This window comes from Amblyraja radiata, chromosome 16 (assembly GCF_010909765.2).
Source record: "Amblyraja radiata isolate CabotCenter1 chromosome 16, sAmbRad1.1.pri, whole genome shotgun sequence".
NCBI classification, from domain to species: domain Eukaryota; kingdom Metazoa; phylum Chordata; class Chondrichthyes; order Rajiformes; family Rajidae; genus Amblyraja; species Amblyraja radiata.
The window spans coordinates 4,573,208-4,595,088 of record NC_045971.1 but is presented as its reverse complement, the minus strand read 5'-3'; the positions used below and the strand labels follow the sequence as shown (position 1 = coordinate 4,595,088).

Sequence of the window (21,881 nt, the reverse complement as noted above, 5' to 3'; positions counted from 1 at the left end):
AAAGTTATAAAGAACTAAAATCAATACTTCATTATTTTTGTCAGCATAAAACCTTACTTCATAGCACAACCAGCAAGTCTCAGATTTATTTCATTTATTTTCATCAAAAAGTTGCAGCGTGGTGCATGATTTCTCATCATAGACTTGAGGCCAGCTGTTGAAGAATCGTAATTTAAATGAAATGGGACCCATAAATCGCAAGTGGAGTTAGTGGAAATTTAAATAAAACAGCAGCAGCTAGGTGTTACGATCTCGGGTGACCTGTATTGCACCAGCGATGCTGCTGCATGATTTTCAACTGTACCTTTAGGTCATAGCTCTTGTGCATATGACAATAAACGACTTGGTAAACAGTAAGGATCTCCAAAAATTTACTAATTTTGATACAATTACTAGTTCAGCATCCGTCGTGCATCCTTATATGACTGTGGGATGTGGATGAACAGCTGCTTTCTTCACAATATTATAAATAGCCTCTCACCTCTTTGTCAAAGTTAGCTTTGGTGAATTCCAAGGAGTTGAGCAGTGCATTTGTTGCAGCTAACTTTACATTGTTGCTGGGCTCCTCCTTACGCATTCCTTGAATAATTGCAGTAAGGATCTCATTCGATTTGTCCTGTAGTTGCTCTGGGTCCTGAAAAAGCATAACAGTTACATATTTACATTTCATGGCACACAATAGAGGAAGCCGTTAAAGTCATGTTGTGACTAACCAACAAGTTCTACTAGCAGATTTACTAGGATTACTAGTTAACTGCTAGCAAACCATTTAATTGCCGACAATATTAACATTTGTTCACGCAGTGACATCTAGAAAGCAATGTTTGAAAGCTATGGAACACTGTTCTTGATAAACTACAAATTTCAATGCAACATTTTAAAATAGTCTCTTTCCAGTGTAGATGTCTCTAAGGCCAACATTTACTGATGCCAAAATATCTAAGACTGGGAGCTACTACAATCCTTCTGGTGATGGGATTCCCATAATTCCATTCATTAGACGCAGCAAAGATTGTGAAAATGAGGTACATTCGAACGGCAAGATTGTGGGGGGAGCATTTTGTTGATGGTACCCCCATGGTACCACTCTTCTTGATAGTGATGGTCATGAGCTTGGGTTTTTTCACACAGCAATCCTGGGCAAGAAAGCTTGCATTGGATGTACTAAACACTGCTACCAACTATGGTATAGACCAAGCCTGAGCTGTTCAAGTCAGGCGATCCAGACCTGCACACGAAAACTAGGCATGGAACAAAACTATCACCTCTGTGCGAGGTATGACCTCACCTACTGTAGTACTTTCCACTGATTACACAAACATTTGGCAAGTTTGTGGTTAGTGAAGACTGTTTTCGGCTATAGAAAGACAAGTTGAACTGAACAACAGATGGAATTTTATTCTGGTAAGTGCAGTCAAGTATTTTTTGAGGTTATATAAGATAGGACATACACAATGAGTGTATTGATGGGTGTATTGAAGTGCAAAGGCACCTCCGTGTACAAGTGCAAAGATCCCTCAAGGTGGCAGCATAGGCATACAAGGTGGTAAAGGCAGTATTTGGGATGCAACCTTGATTGGGTGGTGCATAGAATACAAGAGCAGGGATGTTATTGAACAGTGTTATAAAACAAGATCTACATTTTAAAAGTAATTTGTCATAGCACAGAAAGCTGCCATTGATCAAGAGCATTCACTCCAAATACGCACGGGTGTGTAGGTTAATTGGCTTGGCATATGTGTAAAATTGTCCCTAGTGTGTAGGATAGTGTTAATGTGCGGGGATCGCTGGTCGGCGCGGGCTCGGTGGGCCGAAGGGCCTGTTTCCGTGCTGTATCTCTAAACTAAACTAAAGTTGCCTGGGATGAGTATCTTAGTTACACGAATAAATCAGATCTAAACACAAAAGGCTGGAGTAACTCACCGGCTCAAGCAGCATCTCTGGAGAAAAGGAATAAACAATGTTTAGCGTTGAGACCCTTCTTCAGACATTTCAGTTCAGTTTCATTTCAATATCTCGGTGACCTTCTTTTGACCCAAAGGTCACCTTTTCATTTTCTCCAGAAATGCTGCCTGGCCTGCTGAGTTACTCCAGCATTTTGTGTCTATCTTCAGTTCTGCAGCCCCTTAAGTATGCAGAGTCTTATCTGATCTTTTAAACTATTTCTATATGCAATTCTGATAATCCTGGATTCTCCAATAGTAGTCCAAAAATGTCAGCCTTAAATAATAAATAATGAGATATAAAACTCAAGATTTGAAACAGTTTGAAATATTTTTTCGTTGTCCATCCTGAGTGAAATCCTTACCGAGGTTGCCTTGACTTGTGTTTCCCATTAGGGGAATCACCCTGTCATGATCTCTATAACCTTGTTTGAATGAGATCACCTACAACTCTTGAAATAAAACAGATGTAATCTTTTCAAATCTTTCTTCATAGAACATGCTCGCACTCAAAAAACAACTTAACGAAGCTGCATTATGACCAAGGCAAGTTTACCTTTCATTAACGAGATCAGACCTGTACACAGTTGTGGTCTCAAGTGCTCAATACATCTGTATGAAGACTCACACTCTCATTACTGATGTGGCCATAATTGAGGAGAAATGGTAAATAAGAATCTTTGAGCATGCCTTTAAGTTCAAAAACTACAAAGTGCAGATGTTTTTGTACCTGCCACCATACAAAACAAAAATACTTAGTGAATTAAAGTCACAACAATAACGATAATCTGAACTGTAGAGGCACCATATTTCAGAAAAGTAATAAAATAAAACACTCACTATATCCTGGCAAATGTAACCAATAGCTTCCAAAGTTGCTTCTTTCATATGTTCAGTGCTATTAGGATTTGTTACATTTGCGACCAGGTGAGGAATGAGTTCAGGCCACTGAACAACAGGAATCTCTGCACATGCAATTCCAGCAACACACTGAGATGCAGAGCTGGGCCTGTAGGTCTCCGTTCCCAGAGTCTGCAAGACCTGTGCGAAGAGATTAGAAAGAGGTAAAACTTTAATCCTTCAAAGACAAATAATCACAAGCACGGCAAGTGCACACACAAAAAACAGAGGGGGGGTGGGTGGGAGGAGAAGGTTATACAGTTTGATTAATTTACTTTACAGAAACATGCCGTAAACTTCAAGCCTAAAAAGTAGCTTCCTCCCAAGTGAAGCTTGCCAGATTACTGCTCAGGCAAATCACGAGACAGACAAGAAATTAAAATTAGAAGAATTCTTCAATCAGAAAGGAAAGTGAAACCATTAACGATACCCAGCTATAAAGGAAACTAGAGTTATCATTCAAATTACAGCCACGTAGCAAAACTATAAACAACACAATCCAGATTAAATTTACATACCTGGGAATAGCATAGTAACTTTAAAATGATGTAGCCATTTTATGCAGCAAAGTCTGCAACTTAAACCAATATTCTACCAGTCTTGATTTTATGTCCATAAAAACAGCACTAAAGTAGAGAACTGTAGTTTTGTTTCCTAATGTAGTACTTGAAACTCTGGTATAAATTACACTCCTTCCAGTACACATCAAAGAAGCACAGCATGACAAAATCCAGAGAGAACGAATTTCAGATGCAAATACTTATTACAAAGCTAACATCTTGTTTTCCTTGCACTTAGCTATTCAAAAGGAAATTTTGCATTGAGCAAATAGCTGTTGTTCTTTGGCATCCTTTGGAATTTGTTCCACTTGTGCCAAGGCAAGTACAAAATCTCATTTGATAAATCAAATTTTGATCAAACCCTAAAATACAAGGTCAGATTTGTATTTAAGATATTCCCTTATCTCTAAAAACCTTCCTTTCCATGTTCCTGTCAACATGTCTTTTTTATTGATATTTGAACTGCCTCGACCACTGTTTGCCAGATTGCTCCATACACGTACCACCCTTCGCGTGGTAAAAGTTACCTCAGCTGGGTGACCAAAACGGAACACAATACGTTCAGCCTCACCAATGTATTGTACTACTTCTGTACTTAATGCCCAAACTATTGAAGACCTATGTACCAAAAACCACCTTCACAATCTCATCTACCAATGATGCCACTTTACAATAGCAATGTACTTGTACTCCTAGATTCACCTCTTCTACAAAAAATCCCCACCATTCACTGAAAGTTCTCCCCCGTTTACCTTCCCAAAAAATGCAAAACCTCACATGTCTGCTGATCAAGATCCCACCTCAATTCTTAGTAATCCTCATCACTATCTACCCTATCATCTATTTTAGTGTAATCTTCAAACTTACTAACCACGTCTGGAACATTCTCATCCAAATCTTTGATATAGATGATAAATAATGTGCCCAACATTGACCCAAGGCACACCACTACTTACAGGGCTCCAATCCAAAAACAATTTTACAAAATCACCATCTGCTTCCAACCAACAAACCAATCATATATCCAGTCAGTTAGCTCTCTCTGGATGTCATGCAATCTATCTTTCAAAACCAATTATTCAGACTTTAATATGCCTTGAAGTCCACACAGACTATGTCTACTACCATGTAATTGACCTTCTTGGTCACTTAAAAAATAAACTCAAATCAAATTTGCGATATGAGCACCCACTCAAAAAGTTGTGCTGACTATCCCTAACCAACCCCCATCTTTCCAAGTGCATGTCTACCTCACTCTCAAAATCTCTTCCAGTAACTTACCTACCATAGAGGTTAGGCTTACTGGTCTATGATTCCCACATTTTCTTTGCAGAATATATACAAGCATAATATTAGCCATCCTCCAGCACCTTACCCATGGACAATGATGATGCATCTCTCTCAGCAACAGCTCCTTAATTTGTTTCCTAGCTTGCCTGTGTCCTTAGATATTCCTGATTAGGCCTTAGAGATTAATCTACCTTATGTTGTAAGACCGTCAGAATGTTCTCTACTGTAACGTGGACTATGACCAAGTCATCCCCACTAACTTACATCCCCTAGTCTTCATGTCCTTCAGTTAAAACAGGTGAACGATTTGAGGACCTCGACTTGCATGTAAAATGTATTTTTTTAAATCGTGCTCCATTAAAATCCAGATAAGCAATACAACCTTCATAAATATTAATCAATGCAAAAATAATGACAATGTGCAACCATCCAGAAACTTTCACGGCATAGGTTGACGAATTTCAGGACATTAGTATGAACAGCAAAGTGGAAAACACTTTCTTACGCACAAGGGTATGCATTAATTTGTAAACAGCATGCGAACAACTAGTCTTGTACATGTAAAACTTCGTGTCCAGCTGGGCAGGCACGTTAAACAAATTCCAATGCAATGAAAAACACCAATGAGAATATTTTTTTATCTCACTTTACTACTAAAGGTCTGGAATGCTGAAGGCTGTGAAAACTTTCCGTTTGCCCGTTATGCTTTTACTTAAATGTCTGGACTAGCATCTGCACTCCACTCTTAACCTATCAGGCCTCGAAGAAAATAATGCACAAAAGAATTTATAGGTCATCATAACTTACGAAGGTTTTGATTTCTCGACGAGCATTGCTATCGATTGCCAGCCACCTTTGCTGATACTGCGTCTTGACATCAAGGTCCTTGGACGTTAATGAATTCTTGATCTGTAGACCAGCTGCAATTCGAGCAACTTGACTGTTTCCTGGATTTGCTAGTACCTTTGAGAGTTCTACCAAAAAGGTAGGCTGCAACGAGATTAAGAAATATATCAGTGGCCATAGCTTCTATTAGTTAGAACAAGATATGCACAGAGAGTAATAACTTTTCTTGATTTTCTTTAAATACTCCTGCATCGCCCTTGGCTTGATAGAGATAGAGTATAAAATAATGGATGACTGATTGGCTACTAGACAATAGACATAGACAATAGGTGCAGAAGTAGGCCATTCGGCCCTTCGCGCCAGCACCGCCATTCACTGTGATCACAATCAGTACCCCGTTCCTGCCATCTCCCCATATCCCTTGACTCCACTATCTTTAAGAGCTCCATCTTACTCTCTCTTGAAAGCATCCAGAGAATTGGCATCCACTGCCTTCTGAGGCAGAGAATTCCAGATTCACAACTCTCTGGGTGAAAACGTTTTTCCTCATCTCAGTTCTAAACGTCCTACCCCTTATTCTTAAACTGTGGCCCCTGGTTATGGACTCCCCCATCATTGGGAACATGTTTCCTGCCTCTAGTGTGTCCAATCCCTTAATAATCGTATATGTTTCAATAAGGTGTCCTCTCATCCTTCTAAATTCCAGTATATACAAGCCCAGCCGCTTCAATCTCTCAACATATGACAGTCCCGCCATCCCGGGAATTAACCTTGTGAACCTACGCTTCACTCCCTCAATAGCAAGAATGTCCTTCTTCAAATTTGGAGACCAAAACTGCACTCAGTACTCCAGGTTTGGTCTCACCAGGGCCCTGTACAACTGCAGAAGGACCCCTTTGCTCCTATACTCAACTCCTCTTGTTATGAAGGCCAACATGCCATTCGCTTTCTTCACTGCCTGCTGTACATGCATGCTTACTTTCAGTGATGATGAACAAGTATCCCCAGATCTCGTTGTACTTCCCCTTTTCCCAACTTGACACCATTCAGATAATAATCTGCCTTCCTGTTTTTGCCACCAATAAAGTGGATAACCTCACATTTATCCACATTAAACTGCATCTGCCCACTCACCCAACCTGTCCAAGTCACCCTGCATCCTCCTCACAGTTCACAATGCCACCCAGCTTTGTGTTATCTGCAAATTCGCCAATGTTACTTTTAATCCCTTCATCTAAATCATTAATGTATATTGTAAATAATTGCGGTCCCAGCACCGAGCCTTGCAGTACCCCACTAGTCACTGTCTGCCATTCTGAAAGGGAACCGCTAAACCCTACTCTTTGTTTCCTGTCTGCCAATCAATCTTCTATCCATGTCAGTACCCTACCGCAATACCATGTGCTCTAATTTTGCCCACTAATCTCCTATGTGGGACCTTATCAAAGGTGTTCTGAATGTCCAGGTATACCACATCCACAGGCTCTCCCATGTCCATTTTCCTGGTTATATCGTCAAAAAATTCCGAAAGATTAGTCAAGCATGATTTCCCCATCGTAAATCTATGCTGACTCAGACCGATCCTGTTACTGCTATCCGTGTGCCGCTGTTCATCTTTTATAATTGACTCCAGCACCTTCCCCACCACCGATGTAAGGCTAACTGGTCTATAATTCCCCGTTTTCTCTCTCACGCCTTTTAAAAAAAAGTGGGATAACATTAGCTACCCTCCAATCCATAGGAACTGATCCTGAATCTATAGAACATTGGAAAATGATCACCAATGCGTCCACGATTTCTAGAGCCACTAGAGGTTAAATAATCTATAGTGCATCGCAAATTCGTATCTGACAGAAGACATGAATATTAAAGCAATGACCACCTTCCAGTGGTTACCATCCAGCAAGGATAAATAGGACATTGATCCACTGGATCCAGCCATCATAGCTCAAATTTCCAAACCTGACTAAACGATAACATTCCTGACTTTCACAGTTCATCACTTTCCAGCATTGTTCATAGAAATGATATACACTAGAATTAAAACAAACTATCACAGGAACATTATTCTATTTCATTACAATATTATGTCCCTGCCTCAATGTGCAACAAAGATAATTTAACCTATTCTGCAGGGAGAAGTAAAGACCAGATGCAACACTGGCTCACAAGCAAAATACACTTCAGTGAGATACTAAATCAAAGCATATAATGCAGGTTAATAGTGCGTAGTAGATTTTAACCATTCTCTCGGCAGATTATTGGACTTCAATAGTTTTGGCGTAAAAGAATGTAGGCCTAATTGCACAACTCAAAGGGGATTCGGTAACTCTGGTTATTTTACTGTAACACTGAAGTGCTGTACAAGGCCTACTAATTGGGTCATTTGCACTTAAGGCAAGTAAAAATAATAGTTGGAAAACTAAACGAGCAAGATATTGTGCATCAAAAGTACCATATGTTATCAACTTTAAGGAAATGAAAGAAGACACCCAAAATATACACTATAGTCATATAGGGCAGAAAACAGGCCCTCAACCCAACTCATTTACGATGACCAAGGTGGCTACCCAAGTTGGGCCCACATTCCTTCAAAAATTCACTGTCCCACCTGCCTGTGTTTGGTACATATCCCCCTAAACCCATCCTATATATGTACCTCTCCAATTGTTTTTTTTAAGAGTTTTGTGATAATACTTACCTTAGATCCCCTCACCTTAAAGCCCTCTGGTTCTTGATGCCATGTATTACCAGATCCCAGTACCCTCTGGACAAACTGCCCCCTCAGGTTCCCTTTAAGCTTTTCTCATTTCACCTTGAACCTGTGCCCTTTAGCTTTACACTTCGCAAACCCAGGAAAAAGACTGACCACCCATCTTATGCACACACAATTCTATAATCCAATTGGTCACCACTCAGGCTCCTTTATTCCAGGGAAAACAGCCCCAGCATTTTGTGTCTATCTTCGATTTAAACCAGTATCTGCAGTTCCTTCATACACAGCCCCAGACTACCCAGTCTCAAAACTCAAGCCCTCTAGTACCAACATCACTGCAAATATTTTCTGCACTATTCTAGTTTCAAGTTCCCGAAGGTACAAAACCAGACAAAGCAAGAATTCTTTTTATTCATAGAAGAAAACGGTACAAAGGCAAATAAATCTGAATTTTACAAACACCGATTTTGCCTCAGTTTGGAATAAATTCAATTCTGAATACCACACTTTTTTTGGATGCTTAAGCAGATTCAGTTGTAACAATTAATAGGGAGTTAGATTAACACATGAATGAAAATAAAATTGAGAAGTGTAGTTAATTGACTGCAGTCAGTACAATGGTCAAAATAAGTTTGATTCTGATTTGGTCAATTATCTGGAGACTGCAGTCTATACCATAAAAAAATAATATACCTGGAGCTACAATTAGCATTCGAGGCCCAAAAGTTATAATGATTGCATGGTTATTATAAAGTATCAACATATTAAATTCCAAATTCACAGCCTAGTTTTACTGCACAAATCAAGCAAGAATAGTCTGCAGAACTGTGTGGTTTATCTAGTTATCTAATTATTCAAACCTCTGGCATATTTCAAATCATAGTATTTTTGCACAATATCATTGTACAGCTCTTGACAAAAATCAACTCAAACACATTAACAGTGAGTTTAACGTAATACTATAACTCACATTACAGTTAGGACTTTTGAAAGACATTCCTAAACTGCTTCAAGCAATCCATACGCAGTTGCTGAATTCAAAGGGACAATATAGCTACCTTTAAATTTGCTCCATTGAATCAAAGATAAACTGAAATCACATTTGGTCTACATCACTAAAGGAAATTCATTCTAATTAATGGTGACCATTCTACATTGCCTCCAGTTAAATAAAAACCTTGGATTGCTGAATGTGACTGCAACCAACTCACATCCAATTTCCTTCATATTTAGATATCGGTAAGCTGTCCAAACTGGATGGAAGCAAACGATAGGCCTTTAGTGACTACAAAAAGGTTAATTTGATTGGTTGACAGAACTCCATAATACCAAGCAGCAAAAAAAAAAAAGGCTTTAGTAAACATGACTAAAACGCCTCTTAGTAACAAATCAGGTACACTAATACATCAAGCAATCTAAATTCATAAGTATAAACGTCAGTAAAACTACTAATGAATCAGTCTGTTGATTGGATTAAGAGATTATACTTAGAGTTGAGTTGCACAATATGAATAAATTTTATCATGGCTGATTGAATGCTCTGTTCCATACTTTAAAGTTGAAGACAAAGTACAACTTTATGAAATGCTTACAACAAAATGGCAAAACAAAGTTGAATGTTGGACAGGAGTAAATATTGAACATTCTAACGATTTAATGAAAGTTGCGTGGAACTTGAAAGCAAGGCTGAAATTTAGCCAAAGGCAAAACGTGCAGCTTGCCTATATGTTTTGTGTTGCACTATGACAATTCCATCATAAATACTGAATTAGAAGAGTGCAGCAAATGCACATTAAACACTTATGACTGTATACCAACACACAGTACAAACAGGATCATCAAGTTTGCGGACGACACGACTGTGGTGGGACTGATAAACAACAACGACGAGTCTGCCTACAGGGATGAAGTCCAAAAGCTGACTGTCTGGTGTACCAAAAACAACCTGGTACTCAATCGATCAAAGACAAAAGAGCTGGTCGTTGACTTCAGGAGGAAGAGGAGAGAGGAATCTGCTCCCTTATACATCAAAGGAGACATGGTGGAGAGAGTCACTGGCTTTAAGTTCCTGGGAATAAACATCTCCCAGGACCTCAAATGACAAATGAACACCGTCACTCTCGTGAAGAAGTCACATCAGCGGCTGTATTTCCTGAGGTCTCTGCGGAGAGCAAACGTCTCACAGCCGCTGCTGTTGTCCTTCTACCGATGCGCCGTGGAGAGTATCCTCTCCTATGGAATCCTGGTGTGGTTTGCTAGCTGTACTGTGGCTGAGAGGAGGGCGTTGCAGGGAATGATAAAAACTGCGCAGAACATTACAAACGCCCAACTGCCCTCCTTGGATGACCGGGCCACAAATATCAAGCAGGACACATCCCACCCTGCCAACCACCTTTTTACTCTGCTACCCTCTGGGAGGCGATTCAGGATTCTGAAGGCTCGCACCGTGTAGACTAAAAAATAGTTTCTACCCATGTGCGATAAAGAGCTAAATTCCAACAGAGAATGCTGGGGAAGCAAAATGTAATTCCAAGAAATGCCGCCAAATTCTTTTAAAATACCTATTTATTTTTTACTAATAAGTATACATATGTGTTAATGGTTGTCGTGTTTGTATTTTTTTTTTAACCGGAGGAGATGTAATGGAATTTCGTTGCACAGTATTGTGCAATGACAATAAACGTATTCATTCATTCATTCAAACAAATAAGGATGAGCATTTGAGAAATTAAGATGGAATTGAGGAACTAGCTTCCAAAACAGCCCAATACAAGAAAACCTGAGATATAGTAGACTTGAACTTTCAACCAATTACACTGCTTTACTAACAAGTATGGGGTAGTAATGAGCAATATCCAATAGTCCAGAATATCTGGCAGTCTGGGGCCAATATCCCAAAGGTGCCAGATTATCAGATTTTTATTGATTTAAAAATATATGTTGTCCCCTACAAGTGTTCCATTCCTGAGAGCAGTTTGCAAATCTACCCCACCAGTCTCACAAATGTTCATTTATATGTTTGGGCCTTACACAAATCAGACATTTATAAAGGTGGGGAGGACCTGTACCCAAACAGTTGTTGACACTAAAAACTGATAAATCCCAAGGACAATGATCTATATCCCAGTTTTGAAAGAAGTGACTTCAGCGAGAACCCTTCAATTGATCTCCAAAAGTAAAACATTCTGGAATTGTTCCTGTGAAATGGATGGTAGCAAATAGGGATAGGAGGCAAGAGAAAATGGAAATACCTATAGATTCAAGCAAATGTCAGAATTTATAACAAAGGTTATAACAAAGCTCAAGCTGAATGAAAGCTTAATCATGAATTCAACAGTTCATGCTGAATAAAAGCAATATAACCCAGAAACACTTTAAATAATCCATGATGCTAACAAAAGCAGTTTTTTGATTAAATGAAGAGGCTAGGTAGTTTTGATGTCCAACAGAATCTAGACGTCCTTGTATACGTGAACAAAAAGCATGCAGGTTCAGTAGGCAGATTGGCCATTAGATGATTTGGGTACAGAAATAAAGACGCTGAAGGACAATATTCAGCATTGGGACCACTGCTGCTTGTAATATATACAACTTACTTGGACGTAAAATGGTCAGGAAGTCATGATGAAGCTTTATAAGACTTCAGTTACACCACATTTTCAGTATCAAGTGTAGTTCTGGTCGTTCCACTACAGGAAGGATATGGAGGCTTTGGAAAGAGTTCAGAGGTTTACCAGAAAAGATGCCTTGATTAGATTAAGGGGCATAAGCTACTAGGAATGGTTGGAAAGACTTGGATTGCTTTCTCTGGAACACCAGAGGTTGCAAGGAGACCTGTTGGTTTATAAAATAAGAAACATGGATAGGATGGTGCATGTGACAAATACATTTGAACCTTTGATAGACAGTTGGAACCTTTTATCCCAGGAGGGGGTAAAAAAACTAAAGGGCTTCATTTTAAAGTGAAAGGGGCAAGTTTCATTTTAAACACTGCTATTGTCGAGTGCCTGGAATATGCTGCCAGGCTTGGGGCAAATATGACCATTGCATTTAAGACACTCTTTAATAGGTACATAGATTATGCAGGGAACGGAGGCATATGGATTATGTGTGGCAGATAAAAGTTGGTCTTAGCATCATGTTCGGCACATTGTAGGCCAAAGGGACTGTCCTTGTATTGTACAGTTCTAAAGGATGCAAGATGTCATTGAAATGCTAGAATTCTTAGAGCACGACCAACCGAATGCAGGGAAAATGTGGTTGAATTACTGAGTATCCAAATAAAGAATTTAAGCGTGACAAAAATCCTTGGAACTCCAAGGGATTAGGGGCAAATGGCCAGTCTTCATTTTACGTCGTCTACTCTACCAGCTGGAATCTTGTCTTTATTCACAATGTAATCTATTTCCATACCAACAAAGCATTTTATTTTATCACAACCCTTTGCCTTAAAAAAAAAATCTATAACCAGGTTACAGGTTGTCACATCCAAGTGCCTGAAATGGGAATCAAAATTCCAATGTAGTAAGCTAGTTTCTTAACTGCTTGAGTTGTCCATTTCAGACCAATGAAAAACCAAGACCCACGTCCTTGCAGCATAATTGGGACATACAAATATATTACCAAAAGGGAAGGATAGAGATCGTCAGTTAATCGATCAGATTTCTCAGAAGGTACAGTTCATAGCTTTAGAAGCATTCTCAGGTCAGCATGTCAGGCACACCTTTCCTACAGTTTAATGGAGTTGGTGGGGATAGCATCAATGGGGAATGGTGTAGCTTAAATCAAGACTGCATTCAGTCAGAAAACTGAAATGGGAAATATAGATATCCACTGTGTTTTTTAAAAAGAGATACAGCATAGATACAAGTCCTTCGGCCCACTGAGTTCACGCCAACCATCGATCGCCTGTTCACACTAGTTTTGTTATCCCATGTTCTCATCCATTCCCTGCACACTAGGGACAATTTTACTACAAATCCCCACTTCTTTAGGATTATAGGAGGAAACCAGGATTTCTGAAGGAAACCCACATGGTCACAGGGAGATCATGCAAACACCACACACAGCTCCCAAATTAACTTGGACAGCAGTAGCTAAGCTGTCAAGGCAGCAGCCCCACCAACTGTGCCACCTGACAAACTTAGGGATATTCAGTTTAAAACACAGGTTCAATATAGGACCAGGAAGGAAACCAGTGACAGACACCCTGCAGACTTCCTTGGAGCAGGTGGATGAGGGGTGATCTTACAGAAGTGTATAAGATCATGAGCGGAATAGATAGCACCCAGAGTAAGGGAATCAAGAACTAGAAACATAGGTTTAAGGTGAAGGGGAACAGATTTAATAGGAATCTGAGGGGTAACTTTATCACACAAAGGGTGGTGGGTGTATGGAACGAGCTGCCAGGAGATAGTTGAGGCTGGGACTATCCCAATGTTTAAGAAATAGTTGGACAGGTATATGGATAGGACAGGTTTAGAGGGATATGGCCCAAACGCAGGCAGGTGGGACTAGTGTAGATGGGACATTTGATCGTTGTGGGCAAGTTGGGCTGAAGGGCCTGTTTCCATGCTGTATAACTCTATCTAGCTATCTAACAATCTAAATAAAACTTGCGCAAATGCACAAAATTAAAAAAGACGAATGAACTATTGAAAAGTCAACAGGCGAGCCACACTGGAAGCATTGTGACTGAAAAAAATGGTGATAAATTTACACCACATAATTGAGGCTTGCTTCTATAGGCAATGTTGGTGTTGCTTCTATAGGCAATGTTGAAGCTATGTTGGTGCTTCACCCTTTTCCAAACTGTAATTCCCAACAAGTTATCACTGCCAAAGTCAATATCTCCACCCATTTACCTACTTACATTCTCAACCGTGGATTTAGTGCCCTCACATTAAGTTCCATGACTTCTAGTTCTCTATCGAATAGTGTCCGGTGGGCACGGTTTCCAAAACAACTTCTCCCCTCAGAAAAACTTTTAACTATTAGTTAGCAATTTCCAATGCAGTGAAATGCCTTCAGTGTTTCACAAGAAAGTTAATAAAATGTACCAGTAATCCATGTGAAGGAAATGCTGACACAGATCACCTAAAGCTTGATTTGAAAGTAAGATTCCATGAAAAATCCTCACTACTTTAGGAACAAAGGTATAAACGGAGTATGCTCAGGTTAGAATTGAAGGAACTGCAGAAACTAGACAGTAAAAGAACTGAAACTAAAACTGAACAGGGACTTTTAGAATAAGAACAATTTTAAGACTTGGGTGAAAGAGAATTCGATTTATTCCTCCTGGTTGGGTGGTACATCAGAGCAGAGGTACAATAACAATATACTTGGAGCCACAAAGACCACTATCACTATTTTTTTGCCAACGAGCAATGGGGAAGGGGCAGATTAAAAACACAGAACAGGGTTACATTCTCTCCGTGTTTAGGTACATCAAGACAAGGTGAAAACCATGATCTGAACTCGCTTGCTGAGCCATACTCAAATTACCAGAGACAGCAAGTAACAAAACTTGACTATAGATAACCCCACGACAAAACTTGCAATAGTAAAGCTCAATTCAAATCACTCGGGTAAACCCACTCGTCCTGTCCTGCCTTACCCTATTCTGGTCATATTTCCAGAATGCAGCTTAAAAATTGTTGCTCACCTTGCTTCTTTACTCCCTGTTCAAATTCGGGAATAATGCGAATGAACAAATTTGTGTAGCCTGTCAGATGCAACCTTAGATATATACTTTGACTCGAGAAACAATTGGGAGGGATGGAAGTCTCAATCAAAAGGCAAATGTACCTCTCCCACTACCTCATTCCCAGTCACAACCTACCAAGTAGCATTCCATTGAAATTTTGGGATTATGACCAGTTCGTTGTCAACGTTTCATAAAGCACATGTTATCATGATTAAAGCATTATTTTTTTTAATCTGGCTTCTCAGAACTATTTAAAATACCATTCAGTATAGCAAGTAACTGCAAACAAACGGGTGACCCCTGTGTGGGTTTTCTCCACGATCTCCGGTTTCCTCCAACACTTCAAAGAAGTACAGGTTTGTAGGTTAATTGGCTTAGTATAATTGTAAATAGCCCTAGTGTGTGTAGAATCCTGATTTGGTGGGCCGAAGGGCCTGTTTCCACAGTGTATCTTTAAACTAAACAGCAAATGGGTTTTATGGTAATAAACAAAGATAACCTGTAACAGGGAATGTTGGAAATAATCAGCCTGGTCCAAGCATTTTGCTTTATATGTTGGATTTCTGGTACAAAAATGAACAAAACCTTCAATCACTGACATCCCATTATTCTCAGAAATAAAACAAATTGTTCTTTAGTGTCAAAGTGGAGAAGAGCCCCCACAATCACTTTCAAAATATCCAAATCATTGCACAATCTGGAAAGAACTTTAAGCAAATGAATTTCAAATTAACCACTCTACCCAAAAATGAATTGCATATCAACCATAATGCATAAAATGGCAGAAATACTTGTGCAAATCCCTAACCCTCCCAAATATTTCCAGTCAAGAAAATACCAGCCATGCATTTTACCAGATCCGTTGCAATTTATTTTTTCAAGGTTTGAATTGTGTTATGAAATGTCAGTTTAAGTCACCAAGAAATTCCATGCGGTTGTTTATATTGATTGAATTTCAGTAGATCCTAACTAAAATCTGACATAAGCAGAAATGATTCTTATCTCGGAAAGCGCCCCCTAAATCGCTGAGAGGTCAATCTGGGAGGATGGAGGGGAAGGGCGGTAATGGTCTATTCATATTTAATGCTGATCTCCGTGCATCGTGCCCGACATTGCGGGGAGAGAAAGGGGAAAGAGCCTGAAGGAGAGCAAACCAGGCCGAGGGAGAGTAGAGTAGGCCAGGCCAGGTGGAGCAGAGAGACCAGGCCGTGCCGGCAACGTGCGCTCGGGCCTCGCCTCCCAGCTTCCCTTCCCGTCAACCCAACTTGACTGGAAGCGGAAACCCAACCCCTTCGGCGCGCTCCTATTGGCCACAGCCTGCCCGGTCCTCGCCCCCATTGGCCGCTCTGGCCGTCTATCAGACCGGCCGAGATCCGGCCAGCACGGTAGGTTGCACCTTCCCTTCAGCGACTCGCATCCTCTTCCCCCCTCCCCCTCCCCCCGGAAGGAGAAGGGATGATGGGTGGGAGAGATGGGTTGATGTGGGGAAGAGAAGGGATGGGGGAGAAGGGGGGGGGTGGGAGAAGGGACAAGGGGGGGGGGGGGGGGGGGGGGGGGGGGGGTGGGAGAGGGGAGGGAAGGGGAGAGGGGGGGGGGGGGGGGAAGGGGGGGGGGAGAAGGGGGGGGAGGGAGAAGGAGAGAAGGGGGGGGGGAGAGGAAGGGGGAGAGGGAAGGAGGGGGAGAGAAGGAAGGGGGGGGAGGAGATGGGTAGAAGGAGAGGAGGGAGGGGAAGGAGAGGGGGAGGGGGAGGAGGAGGGGGGAAAGGGGAGATAGAGAGGAGGAGGGAGCGGGGGGGGAAGGGGGATGAAAGGGGAGAGGGGGAGGAGGATAGCGGGGGAAGGAGAGGGGAGAGGAGGGGAAAGGAGAGGGGGGAGAAAGGAGAGGGGGGAGAAAGGAGAGGGGAAAGGAGAGGGGAGAGGGGGGAAGGGAGAGGGGGGGAAAGGAGAGGGGAGAGGGGGGGAAAGGAGAGGGGAGAGGGGGGGAAGGAGAGGGGGGAGAGAAGGAGGGGGGGAGGAAAGGCGAGGACAGAGAAGGAGGGGGGGAGAAGGAGAGAGAGGAAGATGGGGAAGAGGGGAACAGGATGGGGACAGGAGATGGGGGGGAGATGGAGAGAGGAAGATGGAGAAGGATGGGGGAGAGGGGGAAGGAGGATAGAGGATGGAGAGGGGGGAGTGGGGGAAGGAGGATGGGGAGGGGAGAAGTGGATGGGGAGATGAGGGGGAAGGATGAGATTTGGGGGAGATATGGGAGGGGGAGATATGGGGGGGGGAAGGGGGAAGTGGATGGGGAGATATGGGGGGGGGGAAGTGGATGGGGAGATATGGGGGGGGGGGGAAGGGGGAAGTGGATGGGGAGATGAGGGGGAAGATGAGATATGGTGGGGAGAGATATGGAGGGAGGAGATATGGAGGGGGGAGATATGGAGGGGGGAGATATGGGGGGGGGGAATATGGAGGGAGGAGATATGGAGGGGGGAGATATAGAGGGGGGAGATTTGGAGGGGGAGATATGGGGGGGGGGGGGGGGAAGAGCAGGAGGGGAAGGATGGAGGGAAGGATTGCCTTTTTGTGTGTGCTGAGGCCCCGGCCTCGCGGTCTAAATCGCAACGGACCATAAATGACACCAAATAAAACGGCCACTCCCTCCCACCCAATTCAATTCAAAAGAATGCGATACCGACCAGATTCTCAACAGCCGCCTGTTCCAGAAACTTCTGCGCCGCCTCCAGCTCGTTACGGTCTGGGGATGGGGAGAGAGAGAGGGGGTGAGTGCGGCCGAGGGCTTCGAGCGGGGCCAAGGCCGAGGCCGAGGAGCCGGCGGGCGGGCGGGCGGTCGCTCACCTGGAGAGACCGTCTTCTCGAGGATCGTGATCAGCTCCATATTAACGAATCTCATGTGTGAAAAGGTGGAGGATACGCTCAGCTCAGGCAGAAAGGGCCATAAACGGGTGGGTGGGTGCGACGCGCGCTCGCTCGCTCGCCCCCGCGGGCTCTGAGGGAAGGAGGAGCGGGTGGTTGTGAGGAGATTGTCCGCTCCCGGCCCCGCCGCCGCCGCCCGGCCCCGCGCCTGCGCACACGCCCTCCCCCCGCCGGCGGCCCGCCATGTAACGCCGCCTCCCATTGGCTGCGCCGCCCCCGCACGTCAAGTGCGCGGCCAGCCCGGCGGCCGCTATTGGACGGGCATCTCCTCCCTCCCGCCCCCTACCAACGCCCATTGGTCGGGCCGCTCGCCCGTCAGCCGCCAACGCCATCTAACAGCGCCTCCTATTGGTCGCACCTCGCCGCCGCCCCATCCGCGCACGTCATTACTCAGCAGCCGCTATTGGTCATGCGCCTCATTCCCCCCGCCCCCCTATCTTACGCCCATTGGTCGGGCCACACGTCTGTCACCTTCCGCGTCGTGCGATTGGCCGAACGCCGCCTCGCCATGCAACGCGTCGTGCGGTTGGTCGAAGGACTGCGTTCCCGCCCGACGCGATGTAACGCGGCCAACCATTGGCCGCAATGTGACCTATGATCCATGGCGGCTCAAACTGAATCGGCGCGGCGATGTAACGCGCGGTCTGATTGGCCGAGCGCCCGCACACGGTCCCCCTGGCGCCTAAATGTGAAAGGCGGGAGATTCCCCTCCCCCTCCCTCCCTCCCGCCGGCTGCGGCCCCGCACCCGCACCTTTGCCGTGGTCGGTCGGGTGAGCTGGCGGAGCTCGTTGCGGGGTTAGGGAGGAGGGCGATGTTCCGGGTGGCGCCGGTGTAGGCCCTGGGGCGCGGGTGACGTTTGTACTTCCCGCCCGTTTCCAGGGAGATGGCGGCCGGGGCGGAGCGCGGGGAAGATGGCGTCTCCTGTTCCCTGTCCTCTCCCCCCCCCCTCCCCCATCACCATTCCTCCCACCTCCCTCACTCTCCACGTCCACCACATTCAGGGACAGTTTCTTCCCAGCTGTTATAATAATAATAATAATATAATAATAATATCTTTTATTGTCAGTGCAACGAGATTTAGTATGCAGCTTCCAACCGATGTAAAAGAAAAGTAAAATAAATAAATAAGCTGTGTGACGTGACCATCCGAGGGAGACAGTCCAGGGGGGGTGGGTGGGGGGAACTCAGCAGGGCCGGTTCAGAGCCGCTATAGCTCTGGGAATAAAGCTGTTTCTGAGTCTGGAGGTTCGGGCGTAGGCGGCCTTGTAACGTCTGCCGGAGGGAAGTAGTTCGAACAGTCCGTTACAAGGGTGCGAGGAGCCTTTATGGATGCTGACGGCCTTCCTGAGGCACCGTGTGTGGTAGATGCCCTCCAAGGCTGGTAGCTGTGTCCCAATAATCCTCTGCGCTCTGTGACGACGCGCTGAAGAGCTCTCCTCTCCGCGCAGCTGAGATACCACACAGAGATGCCATACGTTAATATGCTCTCTGTGGTGCAGCGGTAGAACGTTGTCAGCAGCTGTTGGGGCCGACCAGTCTTTTTTAATGTCCTCAGGAAGAACAGTCGTTGCTGTGTCTTCTTGACCAGCCCAGCGGTGTTGGTGGACCATGTGAGGTTATCAGGCAATTGGACCATCCTACCACAACCTGAGAGCAGCGCTGAACTACTGTCTCCCTCTTTGGTGACCCTCGGACTATCCTTGATCGGACTTTACTGGCCTCACCTTGCACTAAATCATAATAATCATACTTTATTAGCCAAGTATGTTTTGCAACATACGAGGAATTTGATTTGCCATACCAATAAAAGCAACAGAACACACTAAATACATTTTAACATCCACCACAGTGTCTCCTCCGCATTCCTCAAAAAAAATTCAATCTCTTCCCTTCTTTGTTCTCCCGCGGTCGGGGGCCTCAAGCTTTCCGTTGACGGGACGATCTTACTCCCGTCGCCGGCGGCTTTTGGGCGATCAAGCTCCTGCATGGGGGGGGGGGGGGGGGAATCTCAGTGTTATCCATGTATCTACGCTAAATTGATCATGTATTGTCTTTCCGCTGACTGACACGCGCAACAGAAAGCTTTTCACTGTACCTCTTCCGATGAACAGCCACTGCCCCTCCACATCGTGTCCCTCACCGGCCGCCCCTCAGGGACCCTGTCCCTCTTCCGACCCCCACCTGCCCAGGTCATCCCATGTCCACAGCCCTCTCAAGGTTGCTGTCTCCTACCTCCCCCTCCATTACCCCCGGCCACAGACTCCCCTCATTGACGCTGCACCCCTGCCACACTTCCCTCCTCGTTCCCCGTATACCAATTACCACCCATCAGGGCCACTGCCTCTCCCTTGCCGCCCCCTACACTCATCCCCTGAACCCTAATCCCCCCCCCCCCCTCCATTGTCCACCACTCCTGGCCACCCATCCCCTTCCGGCCACAAACTCCCTTCACGATCACTATCCGTGCCCCCCACCACCGAGGAGCCAACGACAATGCGCTGGGTTGAAGGAGCCGACCATCGATCCAGGACAGTAGGCCTTATAAGTCAGAAAAAAGAAATTGCACATCTCCTTGGGCCAAGATTAGACATTTCAGAGACTTGGATGTTGCAAGGTGGTGACTCTGCGTGCTGGTCCAGAAAATTATTTATTCTACTTGTGTATAGTATGTTTTGACTGGATAGCATGCAGAACAAATTCTTCACTGTATCTGTACATGTGGCAATAAAGAAACAACTGAAAAGGCCTCAATGTCGCCAAATGTTTCTCCACTTTGAGCATCAAGAGCCTGAGGTTTCTAGGACTTGAGGACATTTTTTACAGTCTTTGCCCACCTCCTTGAGACAATAGACAATAAGTGCAGGAGTAGGCCGTTCGGCCCTTCGAGCCAGCACCGCCATTTAATGTGAACATGGCTGATCAGTACCCCGTTCCTGCCTTCTCCCCATATCCCCTGACTCCACTATTTTTAAGAGCCCTATCTAGCTCTCTCTTGAAAGCATCCGGAGAACCTGCCTCCACCGCCCTCTGAGGCAGAGAATTCCACACACTCACAACTCTCTGTGAGAAAAAGTGTTTCCTCGTCTGCGTTCTAAATGGCTTACTCCTTATTCTTAAACTGGCCCCTGGTTCTGGACTCCCCCAACATCGGGAACATGTTTCCTGCCTCTAGCATGTCATAGATACATAGAAAATAGGTGCAGGAGTAGGCCATTCGGCCCTTCGAACCTGCACCGCCATTCAATATGATCATGGCTGATCATCCAACTCAGTATCCCGTACCTGCCTTCTCTCCATACCCCCTGATCCCTTTAGCCACAAGGGCCACATCTAACTCCCTCTTAAATATAGCCAATGAACTGGCCTCAACTACCCTCTGTGGCAGAGTTCCAGAGATTCACCACTCTCTGTGTGAAAAAGTTTCTTCTCATCTCGGTCCTAAAGGATTTCCCCCTTATCCTTAAGCTGTGACCCCTTGTCCTGGACTTCCCCAACATCGGGAACAATCTTCCTGCATCTAGCCTGTCCAACCCCATAAGAATTTTGTACGTTTCTATAAGATCCCCTCTCAATCTCCTAAATTCTAGCGAGTATAAGCCAAGTCTATCCAGTCTTTCTTCGTATGAAAGTCCTGACATCCCAGGAATCAGTCTGGTGAACCTTCTCTGCACTCCCTCTATGGCTATAATGTCCTTCCTCAGATTTGGAGACCAAAACTGTACGCAATACTCCAGGTGTGGTCTCACCAATACCCTGTACAACTGCAGTAGAACCTCCCTGCTCCTATACTCAAATCCTTTTGCTATGAAAGCTAACATACCATTCGCTTTCTTCACTGCCTGCTGCACCTGCATGCCTACTTTCAATGACTGGTGTACCATGACACCCAGGTCTCGCTGCATCTCCCTTTTTCCTAATCGGCCACCATTTAGATAATAGTCTGCTTTCCTGTTTTTGCCACCAAAGTGGATAACCTCACATTTATCCACATTATACTGCAT

The 21,881-nt window shown here is 44.3% G+C and overlaps 1 protein-coding gene across 1 annotated transcript in view; it reads right to left on the bottom strand.

Moving 5' to 3' along the window:
* kpnb1 (karyopherin subunit beta 1) overlaps positions 1-18,033 on the bottom strand; it is a 39,152-nt gene extending 21,119 nt beyond the window's left edge. The window contains exons 1-5 of the mRNA XM_033034926.1: positions 17,802-18,033; positions 17,642-17,700; positions 5,501-5,683; positions 2,784-2,984; positions 482-634 (exon numbers count right to left, since the gene is read on the bottom strand). Coding sequence (XP_032890817.1) covers positions 482-634; positions 2,784-2,984; positions 5,501-5,683; positions 17,642-17,700; positions 17,802-17,856 — 651 coding nt within the window. The 5' untranslated portion in view covers positions 17,857-18,033. The remainder of the gene's footprint in view (positions 1-481; positions 635-2,783; positions 2,985-5,500; positions 5,684-17,641; positions 17,701-17,801) is intronic.
* Positions 18,034-21,881: the final 3,848 nt, after the last annotated feature.